The sequence below is a fragment of the Heptranchias perlo genome, chromosome 22, assembly GCF_035084215.1.
Source record: "Heptranchias perlo isolate sHepPer1 chromosome 22, sHepPer1.hap1, whole genome shotgun sequence".
In the NCBI taxonomy this organism is placed as follows: domain Eukaryota; kingdom Metazoa; phylum Chordata; class Chondrichthyes; order Hexanchiformes; family Hexanchidae; genus Heptranchias; species Heptranchias perlo.
In genome coordinates, this window is record NC_090346.1 from 32,314,546 (window position 1) to 32,333,574 (window position 19,029).

Below are 19,029 nucleotides of genomic sequence, written 5' to 3' on the forward strand. Positions count from 1 at the left end.
GCCAGCCTGAAAATGACCCGTTTATCCCTACTCTCTGAGAACAGAGAATGAGAACAAAATGCAACTTGAATAAAACATAAATGCGGATCTATTTAAAATGACAAGGACTTCAGAAGAGAACAATATAGCAGGAATAGGAGTAGGCTTTTCAGCCCCATTCAATTAGATTATGGCCGATCTGTACCTCGACTCCATTTACCTGCCTTTGATCCATATCCCTTGATACCTAATAAAAATCAGTCAATCTCAGTCTTGAAAATTTCAATTGAACCAGCACCTACAGCCTTTTGGGGGGAGAGAATTCCAGATTTTCATCACCCTTTGTGTGAAAAAGTGATTCCTGATTTCACTCCTGAATGGCCTAACTCTAATTTTAAAACTGTGTCTCCTTGTTCTGGATTCCCCTACCAGAGTAAATAGCTCCTCTGTACCTACTATATCAAATTCTTTTATCATTTTAAACACCGCAATTAGATCATCCCTCAGCCTTCTAAACTCAAGGGAATACAAGCCAAGTTTATGCAATTTGTCCTCATAATTTAACCCTTTTAGCCCTGGTATCATTCTGGTGAATCTGGTTGTACGTCTTCCAAGCCCCCTTGAGGTAAAGGCCAACATTCCAATAGCCTTTTTAATTACTCTTTGTATCTTTGCACTGGGTTTTAGTGATTTGTTCACATGGACACCAACATTCCTTTGTTCCTCCACAGCTTCTAGTCTGTCACATTAAGAAAATATTCTGATATGTCTTTCTTGGATCCAAAGTGAAATCCTGAAGATTTGTCTATCTTAAGTCCCACTGGGGGTTAAATTCGATAACCCCCGAATCGAGGCACGGGGTCATGGCGCGCAATTAATCTGCGCCCGATGCAGGCAGCGCGTGAGATTCGTGCTGCTGGTTCATTACCATGATGTGTACGTGCAGCCAGCGCTACCCGTGCCATTGAGTGGCTGCATGCACCAGCAGAAGGACCGATATGGGGCGTGGCCAGCACTAGTCAAAGGCAGCCTGCACCTCTTAAAGGGGAGGTGCACAGTCAATGCAAACATTGGAGGATGACAGGTAGAATGGCTGGACAGGCAAGAGACTGTGCATCAAGGTTCTCCGACAACGCACTGGAGGCCTTGGTGGAGGGAGTGGAGGAATGGAGAGCCATCCTGTACCCAGTGGCAGGAGACCCCCCCCCAGACACCAGCTGCAGAGGCAATGGGAGGAAGTGGCCCTGGAGGTGAATGCCGGGAGCATTGCACCACACACGTGGATGCAGTGCAGGAAAGAGTTCAATGATTTGACATGAGTGGTCAAGGTGAGTGCATGCAAGTGTCAAGTGGCACATCCTACCAACCACACCATTGCTCCACACACGACATCCCCCATTCATCCACCCACCAACAAATGCTGCCCATCTGTACACAATGCTGCACTCAGCATGCTGCATCTCACCCTTACATAGTACCACACTTGCAATCCAAACACCCACCACTCACAGGTCACACTCACTGGCAGCTATTTGACCATGACAGTCACATCACCCAAACATCTTGCAGGACTGACACTCACTGACACTTCCCTCTGTCTTGCAGGAAAAGGTGGCCCATAACAGCCAGCAGCATGAAAGACCTGAGGGAGGACAGACATACCTACATATCCTCAACCCCCATGGAGGAGACTATGCTGCAGATCATTGGCCAGGCCATCACTGCGGCCGTAACCAATGGCGGTGCTGGAGGTCCTGATGATGGGGGTCTCTGTATACCTAACCCTCCTTCTTGTTTCTCACATCTCCCTCACCACAATCGTTTCTGACTCAGGTGCTGCAGATGCTGTCAGCACGCACGTCTTACTTTCTCCTCTCCCCGCTCCACAATTCAACCCGTCTCCCTTTGTCATTGCAGATACCCACGAAATGGAGCCGGCATCGTCCGAGGTGGCGGAGGAGAAAGACACAGACAATGAAGCCTCACTGTCACTTGATCTGACACTCGCATCCACCAGCTCAGATTCTGACACTGTGCGTAGTGTAGGGGCTAGGATAGAGGAGGGATCTGCACGTGGTGAGACACCGGGCACAAGTGCGCAGGAGCCAGGGCGGGGGGAATGAATACCACAGGTGCCAGCTCTCCGGAGGGCGAGGTCGCACAATGGTTCTGCTGCCAAGGAGTCAGATGATGACTTCGATGGGCCAGGCTACAGAAGACAGCTGATGGGTGTACACCAGCAAATGCTTGGTGCACTGGAAAACCTGCCAGAAAGCCGGCACACAATGTCAAGGGGCAAGGAGGAATCCACCTCGAACTTGGCACAGGGCTTTGCGCAGAGCTTGGAGCTCATCCTTACCCACATCGAACGGGTGGTCACCCCCATCAGCACACCTGTGGAACCCACCATGATGCAGCGTCTGATGGCTGATGTCGCGGCTTCCATTGCAGCACAAACAGTTGCCATTGCAATACAGACCAATGTCATCAAAGGTCTGCATGCTTCAGTTGAAGCTTAGACTTCTGCTTTGGAAGCGCAGACTGCTGCTATCGTAGCTCTGGGCACCACTGTGGAACGGGGCTTCCAGGGCATCACTGCACTCCAGCAATCCATTCTCCAGCTGATCACCAGGAGTGCTGAGGCGCTGCCCCGTGCAAGTGGCAGTGGCGCCATGGCAGTCGAACCTGCTGTCCTGTCTCCGGACGATAGCACTCCTGCTCCCATCCCTGCCACTCCGCCAGTGCCCTTGCTTTTGGCTGTCAGCCTGCCAGGCCAGACTGCTGCAGCCCAGGCCGAGATGGTGCAGTCTGAAGCCGGGCCCTCCAGGCCCAGAGCTGCTCGAGGTCGTCTGCCAAGGCCATCTGCACGCTGCTCAATTGAAGGTCAGCAGCCTTCCATCACCCATGCTCCAGGCACTGGAGATGCACCTTGTAGGAGCACTAGGAAAGGCAAAGGCATACGAACGACAGGCACTGAGGGAATGCTCAAGGATGAATAGTGTAATGTTTGATACTTGAGTTACTATGTTACGTTATAAATTTGTATTTGAAGTCGCAGTTGGTGGTGGTTTTTATATATGTGATGAGCTGCGGGAGGAAGCAATGTGTAATTATACAGAGGGCGATTTGATGTTCAAGTGGGAGAGGACGGGCGGGGAGTGTAGGACAGTTGGTGACTTGTGAGGTGTCGTTGAGGTAACTGATATCGCTCATGAATAAGGTGAGCACACAGAACCCTGGCAGACGGGGCCTGTGCACCTTGTTGCCTCCTTGCATCTTCCTCCACTTCCCCCTCCTCCTCCTCCTCCGCCGCCTCTTCCTCCTCCTCTGCCTCTGGCTCAGGGTCTTGCCGGATAGGCGGTGGCTAGGGCTGTTCCCTCATAAGGGCGAGGTTGTGCAGCATGCAGCATAATGACGAATCTTGACACCTGCTCAGCGGAGTACTGCAGGGCTCCACCAGAACAGTCCAGGCAGCGGAAGCGCTGCTTTAGGACACCTACGGTGAGATTGATGACATTCTGTGTGGCCGCATGGCTCTCACTGTATGCCTGCTCTGCACGTGTGCATGCGTTCCTGACCGGAGTAATGGGCCACCTCGTGAGAGGATAACCCTTGTCACCCAGTAGCCAGCCTTTGACTTGCCGAGCCAGAGCAAAGATAGTTGGGACGTTGGACTGCCGCATAATGAAGGCATCATGACTACTGCCAGGGTAGCGGGCATTGACCTGCATGATGCAGTGCATGTGGTCGCACACCAGCTGCACATTGAGGGAGTGGAATCCCTTTCTGTTCATGAAGATGGCTGAGTTGAGATGTGGAGCACGCATGGCAATATGCGTGCAGTCAATGGCATCCTGCACCACGGGGATGCCTGCAATGCAAACAAACTCTCGTGCTCGCTCGTTCTGCTTCTCTCTGTCAAGAAGAAACATGATGAATCTGCTGCGCAGCTCGGACAGTGCCTCAGTGACCTCCCATATGCAGCAGTGCACTGCAAACTGCGAGATGTTGCTCATATCGCCAGCAGAGACCTGAAAGGATCCAAAGCTGTGAAAGTTCAGCGCCACGGTTACTTAGACAGCTACAGGCCATGCTGTCCTTGCCCCACTCTAAGGCTGCAGTCATGGCTGCAGCAATTGACATATCTCCATCACGACTTCTTTCGTGAACCGCAGCCGTCGAATGGACTGACCTTCGCTCATGTTGAAGTAAGAGAATTGGTCCCTGAAGGTACTCATGGGATATGACTGCCTGCTCGGTGCCTTGCGCCTCCTCCTCCACCTCCCTCTGCTCGCAGCTTGACCTGCTCTGTGTGGCCTCTCTGCATGCTCCCAGTTGTGTTCTATGCCCAGTGGGAGTCCTAGCAGGCCACCCATGGATCCCAGGAATCTTGTTCAGCAAACTGTTGTAAATGATACCAACAGTAATGCTGTACCTGCCAAACCACTCTCTATACACTATAGAAACTCTCTCCAAGTATGGGAAGCTTCAACAAACGTACAATCGTACCAGCAGCCAGAAGCAATAATCCAGCATCTAACCTGCAACACCTACATGATTCCTTTAAATAGCGCTGGTGGGGGGGGTCCTCCAGGCCATCTAAGACATGTTCAGCTGTTTGTGGTTAAGACAATGTGTTGGCTAGAGCATTGAGTTCCAAAATGGTATCTATCCCTTTAGATCAGCATTGCACACTGATCGAACACATATTCTCCTTACTTTACACGATGCCGGCGTTCGCTATCTGTGCTTGCACAAATGTCTTTACCAAGATGGCGTCCAGCGTGCGTCATGCTAGAAGCGTGTGTGCGCATTCCGGACGCCATTTTGGGACCTTAGGAGGCCGCGTAGCATCTGAGAAATGGGCATTACATGGCCCAATTTATAGCCCAGTATTTTCTCCATTACCATTTTTTTAGTTATATTAAATCCAATATGTTCTTCCCCTTGGCTTATTTTAATGTTTCTTTGTACCGCTGATATTTTGTCCTCTTCCTCTACTGTGAAAACAGATACAAAGTATCCATTTAACAGGTTTGCCATTTCCTTATTTTGCATAATAGTATCACCTGCTTCTGCCTTTAATGAGTCCACATTCCCCCTTACTTCTCTTTTCTCTTAATATATTTATAAAAACTTTTACTGTTAGCTTTGCTATCTCTTGTAAGCTTTTTCATATTGCCTTTTGCACCTCTTATTACTTTCTTTGTATCCCTCTTTTTTTTTTATCACTCTCCCAGTCCGCTGGATTTCCAATTTCATTGCATTTGTATAAGCTGGTATTAAATGGAATGCAATAATTTCTGAATGTAAAAAAAAACCTCTACGAGTGCTGGATATTTTTCTTTTAAATAATGGACTTAATGGACTGATAAAAAATGTTTGTAGTTGTTACTTGTGTTTGAAGATAAGAATGGACACAATTATATAGCACCTTATCACAACTCTGAGAAACACCCCAAAGTACGTTGAATACAATAAATTACAGTGACTGTTGTTACGTAGGCAAACACAGGAGCTAATGTGCGCACAGTAAAATTCCACAAACAACAATTGGATAGATGACCAGTCGATCTGTTTTGGGAGGAATGCAGCCCAGGACAGCTCTCGGCTTTTCTTCAAATAATGCCACAAGATCTTTAGCATTCACCTGAATAGGCAGACAGACCCTCAGATTAACATCTCATTTGAAGGGTAGCGCCTCTAACAATGCAGCACTCCCTCTTACTGCACTGGAGTGGGACTTGTACCCACAACCTTCTAACTTAGAGGCAAAAGTATTATTAATTGATTCAAGCTGAGCCTTTTAAAGAAATAAGATGAGATTGTCATACCTTCAGTTTATATATTGCCCATTGTTGTTATTGAACCAAATTAAATGGATTTTAACATTTTAAATTTGATATTGTTTTAGTATTTCTTAACTTTCTTATCTCTGAGTGACTCTTAGACAGCCTTTTCCCGCTGCCTGTGGTTTCATCCACTATGAAGTAATCTATATTAAGAAAGGTAGCTGGGTCAAAATATTCCATTTCAAAATGCATCGAAAACTTCCATGGGCCAATGGAATATTTCATGTAGGTGACACTGTGATAGGGATTTTCAATGTTAAGCTTTGCTAATGATAGTGATACCATAATGCCTTGTTCCATAAAGCTTTGGGGTAGATTTTCAACTTGCCGCTTGGATGTAAAACTGGTATTGCAGATCGGCCGACCGTTAAAGTACCTGTGCTGGCAAGATTTCTTCATTTCCAAACAGAAGTTAGAGAAACCATCCGATTTTCCTTTCCATTGAGATCAGTGAAAATAAAAATTGGGCGTTTTTTATAACGGGGAGCCGATCCATGAATGGAGTTTTATGCCCGGGCGACAAGTTGAAAATCTACCCCCTTATCTCAGGAACAAGCCCTGAGAAATTGGGGTCTGTTTGGAAATGAAGAAATCTTGCCAGTACAGGTAGGCATCCTGCTGGGGGGGGGGTTGAATAATGAGGGCCTCTTCAAACTTAAAATATTGGATCCTTTTCACTGTTTGAAGAATTGGGACCTAATTATTTTTTTAAAATATTAGGGCCTATCAAGATTACTAAAATCATGACCTGTCTAATGTTTAAAATAATGGAACCTCTTCAATGTTAGTAAAATCAGGGCCTCCTCATTTGTTGAAAAATTGGATACTCTTAGTACGTTCCCACCCATTGAGGTAGTTTTCCCCACCCATGTTATAGTACTTTCCAACCTTACCCCGCTGACATACTTTTCCTACTTCATGCTCCGACTGAGGTAGTTCCCCCCACTATCTACCCCTCCCCTCCTCTGCCCCCACCCTTTCTCCCCTCTGCCCCCACTTCTCCCAGCTGGCCCCTCTTTCCTCCTCTCTCCACTTTCCTTCTTCCTCCCTCTTCTTCCTTCCCCCACAGCCCGCTTATCCCCTCCTTCCCTCCTCCCCCCTTTCACCCCTTCCTCTGCCGTGGTTCAATGATCCCCACCCTGCATGATCTGAAGACAGCACTTTGTCTTGATTAATTTTGTGCAACACCACGAGGGATTGATTAATAAAACCAAAACGTCAATGAGGTATTTTTAAAATGTTTTGATAATCATTAGCAGCATTTTCAAGATGACGGGGGCTGTGTCCTTGATGTGTAAAGTTGCAATCCAAAATAACATGGATTGCCAGTTATGATCACGTTGAACATTTTATATTGAGACTGGATTTAGTCCGGGAGATAATGGGAGTCATTTTAGCCCCAAGAACAGGTGGGTTGGGGATGGGTGGACAGTAAAAATAGTGAATTTTCGGAGCGGGACTGCATCCCGGCTCCAACGCGCCCACTTCCGGGTTTAACCCAGACGTATTAGGATGCGTCTGCACAACAGAAACCCAGAAGTCCCATCCCCATTTAAAGCCAGCGAGCCGATACTTAAAGGGGCAATGTACCTCATTACGATAGTTGAGGCATTTAATATTTTGTGTATTAGAAATGTAAAACATTTATAACCTTACCTGTTCTGGTTTCCCATCGCTTCTGATTCACATCAGGTGAAAGCAGGTGGGAAGGGCCGGATCCATGTGGTGAGTGCCTTTATTGCACTGTTTGTGGGCCAGGAGGAGTAAGAGTGCTTCAGCCCCAACAAGCTCACTTGGCGTAATCGGACCCCCGCGATCGGCCGACCCGCCAACCCCCCTCTGATGGTGGCCCCCCCCCCCCCCCCGCCGGAAGCTGGAGCTCCCCGCTACTGGAACCCCCCCACTGATACTGGAGCTCCCCGCCACTGGAACCCCCCCAACCCAACACTGGATGACCCCCGCCCCCGATGGTGCTCCCCTGATGCTGGATTCCCCCCCTTCCCCCTGGTGGACATCCCTCCCCCACCACGATGCTGGACACCTACCCCCCCCCCCCCCCCCGCGATGGTAGAACCCCGCTCTTCTCCACGGCCCACGATTTCTCTCGCCTCGCCTCCCTCTCCCATTCGCGGCCCCTTTCCCTTCCGACAGGCAACCAACCTGACAATCTGGCTGCCTGGGGTGCAGGAAACCTGGAAGCACAAATACTTACCTTCAGTTGAGTTGCGATCGCAGATTGCGTTGCACTCATTTGGCTTCTGAGTTCCCCACGCAAATATCTACAGATGCGCTGGGTTCCCACCTCTGAGTTAAGATCATGCCCATCTCTATATATTGAATCACAAAATACACAACGTACATTTCTTGAGCAACTACACAGCTACCAAGGAGATCTAAACTAAATTGGTTCCTGCATTCAAATCTTAAAAAACAACTGCAGAATCAATGTTTTGTTGCTTAGTTACAATTCGGGCTCCCTCCCAAGTCATATTATTTGTGTTTTCAGCAAGTTGCAGTTCCTATATAAGCCTGTGTTCCCTATGAGCCAAAAGCTACAATTGTAAAGCATGGATGATCTGGAGTAGCATGTCTTAGGGTTAGCAATGTAACTTTAACAGAAAAACTGCTACTGGATACAACATAGGATTTCACAACATTACACATTAATTTAGATAATATTAGCCATGCAAGACACTTATGGCAACAGGCTTCTCTACTAATCAGGTTTATTTACAAATGGAAATACTTGTAGGAGCAAGGTGGGGTATTAAACAGCACAATACAGTATTTAAGAACTGGAGACAATTCATAAAGGGCTAACCAAATAAATCAGTCCAATAAGTGTATTTGCAGTTCTTCCTGCCAATGGCATGCTTTATAGAAAGAAGTACATGATCTTGTTAGTTAGCAAAAAGAGAATACAATCTTTGGAGGGATTATGTAAGTGCTAGCTTACAAAATTTTATATATAGAGAAACTGCTCCCATTGGCAGAAGGGTCGAGAACCACAGGACACAGATTTGAGGTGATTGGCAAAAGAATCAAAGATGATATGAGGAAAAATGTTTTTACGCAGCGAGTAGTTATGATCTGGAATGCACTGCCTGAAAGGGTGGTGAAAGTAGATTCAAACATGACTTTCAAAAAGGAATTGGACAGATACTTGAAGGGAAAAAATTTGCAGGGCTACGGGGAAAGAGCAGGGAATGGGACTAACTGGATTGCTCTTGCAAAGAGCCAGCACGGGCTTGATGGGCCGAATGACCTCCTTCTGTGCTGTAACCATTCTATGATTCTACATCCTCGTACACCACAGCAAGGTGGCCAAACTGCCCAGAAAAAAATTATTTTTTATGTACTATCAATTTCTTTAAAGAATAGATACTTATTTTGAAATTCAGTCTATCAAACAAAACTGATTGCCTGAATAAAACTATCGATACTTACAATCTTTAACCACAAAGATGTGAAAATTACCTCATGGGGGTGTTGATGAGAAATATAGATATACATTATCAGGTTCAATTCAGCCCTCATTAGATGTTAGGCCCAATCAATCTACATCTGTTTCAAAGCACCTTCAACTCTGATCAAAGGCCAGTCGCCTTTTTTCTGCAGCCAAGATGACACCAGCTGCCATTTTGAAAAAGGCGCAGCTTCCATTTTGAAAATGTGATGTTTAAAGCGATAGGTAAAATATCCTTTTGTGTCATTATCACATCTTCTATGATGTCCTGGCATCACTATATCCTCTACATCACTTTAATCATGATGGAACCCATTAGATATGATATTCATATCAGAATGCTCTGGTGACTTTATTAAGTCTTGTTTGGTGATGTTCACCCATAGGTAGATAATACAACCGTTAGGTCACCTAATTGTATATTTTATGTTGAAATCTATCTCCTCCAACACTTTTAATATTTTTGTGTGCTTCACTGTCATGCCTTTATTTATTCAAGCACTTGATGTGTGTGTGGGTTTGTGAGTGGGTGGACTGGGTTATACCTACATAACAGCGAAAGACTAAAGAGCTGTCCTGTATACCCTTTAATTGGTTAAAGTTCAATTTAACTGTCTTCAAGCTAGTATAGCATTTACCCAATCAAATTGTAATATTGAAGTCAGATAAAAGCAAACCTAAACATATTATTCATTCCTAAATGCAATTTAAAAGTATTATTCTCCTATGATCTGAGCCACCAGCATTTACCTTACATGTAGAATATTAGATTCTGTTTAAACAGCAAACTGTAACTTACTGAATCATTCCGGAGTTGCTTAGGTATAATCAGAGAAGTAATTAAACCACATTAAGGAATTGTAAACAATTTTACAACACCAAGTTATAGTCCAGCAATTTTATTTTAAATTCTGGAAGAGCAGTGTCACTAATGTCCATGTTCTGGCTTCGGGCTCCTGTTAAATATTTATCTCTTGCTCAGCACCCCTCTCATAAATAAGCTCTCTCTCCCTGTGAACTGGAGTGTGAAGCAGGAATGCTCCTCCTGGCCCAGCAAGGAAAGCTTGGGTCTCCTCTGCCCTGGCCTTTCCCACCAACTTCCTCCAGCTGCAATCAGCCCAGACCCCTGCTGCTGCTACTTACTTACCTTGCCGGGAACTGTTTTCTTTGATCCCTGGCGCTGTCTGGCTTCTGCCCCAATTCACGCTCCCGCCTGCTGGCCAAGGCGATACTCACACTGATTTCAGACGGGAGACAGAGCTGAACAATTTAAATAGTTAAAATAGCCCAGTCCTCATGCCATGAAGTCCATGGGGGGGTTCCCTCCTGCCCTAACTGTGCCCCGAGTTAAAATTAGGACTAATATCTGATAATGTAGTGTTGTCCAGGGTCAAGTAGAATAAGCTTGGAAATGACAAATATATCTTTCTGGTCTTTGGATAATGGAAGAATAACCATTCCGTGAGACTGTGTAGATTAGGCTATAATCCATAAATCAAGTTCATTAAAAGTAATAATTAAACAATAGCAATACATTAACCCAGTAGATTCCACTAAAGAAAGAACTTGCATTAATATAGCGCCTTTCACATCCTCAGCATGTCCCAAAGCACTTTACAGCCAATTAATTACTGTTGACATGTAGTGGAGATGCCGGTGATGGACTGGGGTTGACAATTGTAAACAATTTTACAACACCAAGTTATAGTCCAGCAATTTTATTTTAAATTCACAAGCTTTCGGAGACTTCCTCCTTAGGTAAACATTTACCTGAGGAAGGAGGAAGTCTCCGAAAGCTTGTGAATTTAAAATAAAATTGCTGGACTATAACTTGGTGTTGTAAAATTGTTTACAATTGTTGACATGTAGTCACTGTTGTTTTATAGACAAATGCAGCAGCTAATTTGTGCACAGCAAGGTCCCACTAACAGCAATGAGATGAATGACCAGCTAATCTGTTTCTGGTGGTTTTGGTTGAGGGATATATGTTGGGCAAAACACTAGATTACAACATTTAACTTACAATTCCTCAGTTCAGAAAATAATAAAAGGCTCAACACTTTACTAATCGTCCTAATAACATTGAGCTTGGATCAGCATCTATAACACAAAACATAACCCTGAGATTTGAGTCTAGCCTACAGAGTCTTTGGCCTAGAAATGCAGGAGCGCTCGGGGAGCGAAGGGTAAGTACCCTGCCCCAGAATGGTGAGGTCTGAGGCTCCCAAGATATTGGGTTTCGGATCTCATTGTCATAGAGCTGGCACGGTGCAATGGCCACCAGCAAAGTCTGGACGAAGAATGAAGAAAAATAGGACCGCTGTTAGCATCACAGCGACCCTCAGGTAAGTGGGTCCAGGGGGCGGATTGGGGCCGCAGATCGGGTTGTGGCAACAGGTCGGGGGACGGGGGACGGTGGGGGGGCCTGGATTTTGCAATCGGGGGTCGGGGCCAGGGAGAGGGCGATCGGGTGTCGGGAGGGCATCGGGGGTCGGGGAGGAGGATCGGGAGTTGAGGCCAGGAGGAGGGCAATCGGGTGTCGGGGGGCAGGATCGGGGGTCGGGAATGACAGGCAATGGGGGCGGCAATCGGGTCCTTTAATGTGGGGTCGGGAGTAGCACTCCTGCTCCTCCAGGCTCCACATTCAGGTAGGTTATTTACCTTCTTGGTTGGCAGGCGTCCCACTGGACTGGTTTCCCAGAGCGCAGCCCGCGATGGCACGGGCTACCTCAGGGAAAACCAGTGTTGGAGTGGGGACCTCAAGCAGGCATTAAATGCCTTATTTGCATATTCAAAGGGCCTAATGCCTGCTTAAGGCATGGGTAAAAGATATCTCTTGTTTGTCCTTATCCAACATGGCGGTTTGCACACTTCCAACTAGAAGTGCGCGCATGCCTCCTGCTGGCCATTTTGGAGCCTTAGTAGGCCTCGTAGCACCTGAAAAATGGGCGCTATGTGGCCCAATTTCTAGGCCTTTTGTGTACTCAGCTCTATGCCGGCTGCTGTACCATTGAACAAGAAACAGAGGTGGCCAAAAGCTGATGAATATATTTGCTAGCCTGATCAATCACCAGCATCAAAACAGCCTGGCTGATATGCCTGTTACACAAAATCTGCCCCTATTCACATCCGTGGGTCAATAATTAGCTTTGCCTCTTTTCACAGCCCCTATAAACAAATAACTACAACTTCCAGGCCTGAGTGAGCATAAAAAGATGATTGATATCGCCTGGTGATACTTGCCCATTTTAACACCTAATCTTTCAGAGCCTTTTGCTTTATAGTTGACCAAATGGCTTTCGCAGAGGTGACTGACATCCATGGCACTGACTTTAAATTTTAGCCAGACTGTATTTATGTATGAGAGAGAATGAGAAAAAGTGACAGTGTTCCCATTACACTCCTGTTGTAGCTTCTGTTTTGTGTCCTATAAACTTGGGAAAGTATATTAAACTGAGAGAGTAGGTGAGAGAGAGGGTGCTAAATTGGGCTGTGTAGCGCCCGTTGTTCGGCGCTACATGGCCTCGCCAACATCCAAGATGGCATCTTGGCTGCGCACGCACGTTTCCAGTGTGATGTGCGCCGGGCGCCATCTTGGTATAGGAGTTAGCGCATGTGCAAATACCAAAAACCGGAAGCATGTAAAGTAAGGAGAAAATGGATACAATCAGTGTGCAATGCTGATTTAAAGTGATAAGTTCCAAAATGGTGTCTAACGCTCAACTCAATGCACAATCTTAACCCGACCATCTGAACGTGTATTAAAGTGCCTGGAGGACCCCCCCCACCAGTGATATTTAAAGGGACCATGCAGGATTTACAGGTTAGTGGTTGGATTATCGCTTCTGGCTGTTGAGACATTTATAACTGTTTTTGGAACTCTCCTATACTTGAATACTAAGACCAGGGGACATAGCCTAGCATTTAGAGCCAGGACATGCAGGAGTGAAGTTAGGAAATGCTTCTACATGCAAAGGGTGGGAGATGTTTGGAACGCTCTTCTCTAAACGGCAATTGATACTAGTTCAATTGTGAATTCTAGATCTGAGATTGATAGATTTCTGTGAACCAACGGTTCTAAGGGATATGAGACTAAGATGGGTACATGGAGTTAGGTCCACCATCATCTCATTGAATAGCGGAACAGGCTCGAGGGGCTAAATGCTACTGCTACTTGCTGCCTCCTGAAATGCGCCTTCTTCTCCTGCAAGAAAGTGGAACGTGTGTCTGGGTGATGTGTCTGTCATGGTTGAATATCTGCCAGTGCGTGTGGCCTGTGAGTTGTGGGTGGGCGGCTTGCAACAATGGTAATGTATAAGGGTGAGAGAAAGCATCTGGAAGAGTTGAGTACTGATGGAAAGAGTTTGTTGGTATGTGGGTGATGGGGGTGTAGTGCATGGAGCAGTGGATACGGCTAATGGTGTAGCTGGTAGGAGAAGCCACTTGACAGTTGGCCTCACTTACCTTGACCACTCATGTCAAAGCATTGATCTTCTTCCTGCACTGCATCCATGTTCATGATGCTGTGGGCCTGGCATTGACTTCGTCCTCCCACTGCCTTTTGAGCATATGTCTGGAGGGCCTCTTACTCCCCCCCACCCCGCCCCCTGCGGATATAGGATGGTCCTCTTTCTGTCCACCTCTTGCACCAAGGCTTCTAGTGCATCAGCAGAGAACCTTGGTGCATGCACTCGCGCAGGCCTGGTACAAACTCAGATCGGCAGATTGATGAGGTTTGGCGTGAAGATAGGAGGATGTGGGATTTAGTAGTGCACAACCTTTATTCAATGTTTTAACATAATTCATCAGTTTATAAACAGGAGGATGGGAGCTACATCTATGTTTTGCATGTGCGATGTCTGATCTCCGTTCAGACTCCGTGCAGACAGCAGACTGTTATTTTCAGCAAATAACAGATACCAGCTACCTTTAAGAGATTTTTAAGTGACAGCCTGTCTTTAAGAGATTGGGGCTCCCCCTGCTGGTGGAAAGTGTGAATTGCATTGAATCCTCGTGTCAACGCTGATTCAGAATGCTGCTAAGTCCTCAGGCCTCACGAAAGTCATGTTCTGCCTGCGCAGGGGCCATTGGGCGCAGGGTAACAGCGGATCGCACTACCCCCGCCCAATAATAGGCTCTATTCAATTTTTCTTTCCCCCCCAGAGCGACTAGGGTCAGTGGGAGCAGAATGGGAAAGAGAGAGAGAAGAAATAGACTCAGAGAGAGAGAAAGACAGACAGACAGACTTTCTTCATGCTAATAAATCTATTTTCACCCTCAAAAAACTGGTTGAATTTTGAAGTCAATTAATTACTTCACTTAATAACATCTATGAACCTGGGTCAGAGAAAGAGCGACAGGGATCAGAGATATAGATAGATTGAGATCAGAAAGAGGGAGAGAGAGAGATCAAGGGGATAATTTTAACTCCCAGGGACGGGTGGGTTGGGGGCGGGCGGGAAGGTAAAAATTGTAAAAATGTAAAACCCGACCCCAACTCGCCTCCAACCGGCCCACTGCTGGTTTTCACTGCTCCCTGGCTGCTTTTCCGTCCAACAGGCAGCCAGCGAGAAACCTACTGAAAAAATTTAAAAGGTCAAAATTGTAAGGACATCCGGGAAACCTGTACTTCTGAATTTCCCGGTCCGGAAATGCTCCCCTGCCCCCCTCCCCAATGTTCTCCATGGCTCTGAGTGAAAATCCAGGCCCAACCTTCAAAAAACAGGAGTTGAATCTGGAGGCAACTAATTATCTCACCTGCTAGCACCTATGACTGGCGGGAAAATGGAATTGAGGCCAAAGATCAGCCATAATCTTATCGAATGGTGGAGCAGGCTCAAGGGGCCATATAGCCTACTCCTGCTTCTATTTCTTATGTTCTTATGACACAAAGAAAGAGAGAGAGAGACACACACACAGATAGAGAATCAGACAGTTTTTTTCCCTCAATCTTATTTGACTTTTAAAAAAGTTTAATTTTGAAAGCAAATAAAGCCTTTTTGAGGGAATCAGTTCGGAAGGGAGAATAGGATGGAGAGGGGAGCAGGGAAACCAGCTGAGGGTAGGGTGCCTCTGGCCTCTCTCTACCCACCTTTGGGGGGGGAAGAGTGGGATGGGGGTTTGTAGATGAAAGGTTAAGGATGAGCTGAATGACAGCAGAGCAAAGGAAAAAGGGAGACAGGTAAAAAAGACCATATTCTCTGAATTTACCTTCTGCAACACCATGCAAGACTGACTAAGATAAAGATTCCTATAACATTAAACAGAATGGATTTCCAATTTGTCATGATCCATTCATAATTTAATTTTTATTGTGAGAGTTTTATTGTGTTATTTGCACTGGTTTATGTTAGCTTTAACAATACCTAAATTCAAATTACTTCTTTGGATTGAAGTGCAGTTGATTAGCAAACCATCTTGCTGTTTCTCCATATTGCTGCTAAAACACTAAAGATAATGCTCATCAAAATAGGGAAACCTACTGAGAATGTGTTACTCGGTATTGTAGTTTAGGAGTACTAACTCTGCATTAAAACAGCTACTTAAAATAAAAGGCAAAAGAAATCGGGAACAAAATCTGTTGGGTGGGGGAAGCACCTCCTGATGTAAGTGCTGGGATATGGTCAAAGTTTGTGGGATCAGGAGGGTTCCCTCTATGCGTATGCTTGCTGGAGCCCCCCAGAAAGAAGATTTTCAGGCCCCCTCAGCTCCCTTAGTATGGGGCCCCAGCATTAAAATATTGTTTACCATACATTTCTTGGGGCCCCAGGCTGGATCGTAGGTTAGCCCCATTTCCTCCAGTGAAATGGCCTCTATGCCTGCTTTCAATGAACATACTGGCTGCCAAGGATACACCAGGGCCCTGTGAGGCTGGGGACGCAAGAACCCCAAATGTTCATGACTCCACTGCATCCTACACTGCTGGTCTTGTAAGGGGCATGCGGAGGCTCTGTACCTTAAAAGATCCCATAGAATCCTCAGTGTAAGGCTAGGACCCGGTGTAACTGGTCTACCTTGCAAGCGCGCCAGAAGGACTGTGGATTTTCTGCCCCGTTATTTTTTAGACTAATTAATTATGTAGATGAATTAATGAATGAAGTTCTTCAAAATACTTTTTTAAAATGATCATTCTTGGCAGGAAGGGGAGTTTGAATGGACCGATGGGACAACATATGACTATAACTATTGGGATGGCAACCAACCTGATGATGGGACCCAGTTAATACAGGAGGAGGAGGACTGTGTACAGATATGGTTCCGGCAAAACAGTGGTATGAAGTTTTAAAATATCTAAAGTATCTAGGATATGCATTTCTGTAATATAATCATAGTCATAGAGTCATAGAGTTATACAGCACGGATAGAGGCCCTTCGGCCCATCGTGTCCGCGCCGGCCATCAAGCCCAGTCTAATCTAATCCCATATTCCAGCATTTGGTCCGTAGCCTTGTATGCTATGGCATTTCAAGTGCTCATCCAAATGCTTCTTGAATGTTGTGAGGGTTCCTGCCTCCACAACCCTTTCAGGCAGTGAGTTCCAGACTCCAATCACCCTCTGGGTGAAAAAGTTCTTTCTCAAATCCCCTCTAAACCTCCCGCCTTTTACCTTGAATCTATGCCCCCTTGTTATAGAACCCTCAACGAAGGGAAAAAGCTCCTTAGTATCCATCCTATCTATGCCCCTCATAATTTTGTACACCTCAATCATGTCCCCCCTCAGCCTCCTCTGCTCCAAGGAAAACAAACCCAATCTTCCCAGTCTCTCTTCATAGCTGAAGCGCTCCAGCCCTGGTAACATCCTGGTGAATCTCCTCTGCACCCTCTCCAAAGCGATCACATCCTTCCTGTAGTGCGGCGACCAGAACTGCACACAGTACTCCAGCTGTGGCCTAACCAGTGTTTTATACAGCTCCATCATAACCTCCTTGCTCTTATATTCTATGCCTCGGCTAATAAAGGCAAGTATCCCATATGCATTCTTTACCACCTTATCTACCTGTTCCGCCGCCTTCAGGGATCTGTGAACTTGCACACCAAGATCCCTCTGACCCTCTGTCTTGCCTAGGGTTTTCCCATTCATTGTGTATTCCCTTGCCTTGTTAGTCCCTCCAAAGTGCATCACCTCGCACTTTTCCGGGTTAAATTCCATTTGCCACTGTTCCGCCCATCTGACCAACCCATCTATATCGTCCTGCAGACTGAGGCTATCCTCCTCGCTATTTACCACCCTACCAATTTTTGTATCATCAGCGAACTTACTGATCATACCTTTTACATTCATATCCAAGTCGTTAATGTAGACCACAAACAGCAAGGGCCCCAGCACAGATCCCTGTGGTACCCCACTGGCCACAGGCTTCCAGTCACAAAAACAACCTTCGACCATCACCCTCTGCCTTCTGCCACTAAGCCAGTTTTGTATCCAAAGTGCCAAGGCACCCTGGACTCCATGGGCTCGTACCTTCTTGACCAGTCTCCTGTGCGGGACTTTATCGAAGGCCTTACTGAAATCCATGTATACCACATCCACTGCGTTACCCTCATCCACACGCCTAGTCACCCCCTCAAAAAATTCAATCAAATTAGTCAGACATGATCTTCCCTTGACAAAGCCATGTTGACTATCCCTGATTAATCCTTGCTTCTCCAAGTGGAGACTAATTTTGTCCTTCAGAATTTTTTCCAATAATTTTCCTACCACTGATGTTAGGCTCACTGGCCTGTAGTTCCCCGGTTTTTCCCTACTCCCTTTCTTGAATAATGGTACTACATTAGCGGTTCTCCAGTCCTCTGGCACATCCCCTGTGGCCAGAGAGGTTCTGAATATATGTGTTAGAGCCCCCGCAATCTCCTCCTTTGCCTCACACAGTAGCCTGGGATACATTTCGTCCGGGCCTGGGGATTTATCCATTTTTAGTCCTGCTAAAACCGCCAATACCTCCTCCCGCTCGATGTTAATATGTTCGAGTATATCACAGTCCCCCTGTCGTATTTCTCTGTCTACGTCGTCCTTCTCCATAGTGAAAACAGATGCAAAAAATTCATTTAGAACCCCTCCTACATCTTCCGGCTCCACACACAGATTGCCATTTTTGTCCCTAATGGGCCCTATTTTTTCCCTAGTTATCCTCTTACCCTTAATATACTTATAAAACATCTTAGGATTTTCCTTTATTTTGCTCGCCAGTGTTTTTTCATGGCCCCTCCTTGATCTCCTAATTTCCTTTTTAAGTATCCCCCTGCACTTTTTGTACTCCTCTAGGGCTTCCTCCGTCCTTAGCCTTTTGTATCTGCCAAAAGCCCTCCTTTTTTTCCTAATCCATTCTCGTATATCCCCTGACATCCAAGGTTCCCTGGAGTTCTTGGAACCACCCTTGACCTTTACGGGAACATGTTGCCATTGTATGGTCTCAATCTCCCTTCTGAAAGACTCCCATTGCTCCGATGCGGATTTTCCTACAAGCAGCTGATCCCAGTCCATTTTGGCCAGATCCTGCCTTATCCTATTAAAATCGGCCTTCCCCCAATTTAGAACCTTTATTTCCAGCCCCTCCCTGTCCTTTTCCATGACCACCTTAAATCTCACTGAATTATGGTCACTGTCACCAAAGTGCTCACCTACTAGCACTTCTTCCACTTGGCCGGCCACATTCCCTAGAATTAGGTCCAGTACCGCCCCCTCTCTTGTAGGACTTTCTACATGCTGGCTCAAAAAGCTCTCCTGGATGCACGT

General features: G+C 46.2%; 1 protein-coding gene across 1 annotated transcript in view; it reads left to right on the forward strand.

The window, feature by feature from the left end:
- The window catches only part of clec19a (C-type lectin domain containing 19A), a 47,802-nt gene that overhangs the window by 14,117 nt on the left and 14,656 nt on the right, over positions 1-19,029 (forward strand). Inside the window, exon 4 of the mRNA XM_068003061.1 lies at positions 16,436-16,568. Coding sequence (XP_067859162.1) covers positions 16,436-16,568 — 133 coding nt within the window. The remainder of the gene's footprint in view (positions 1-16,435; positions 16,569-19,029) is intronic.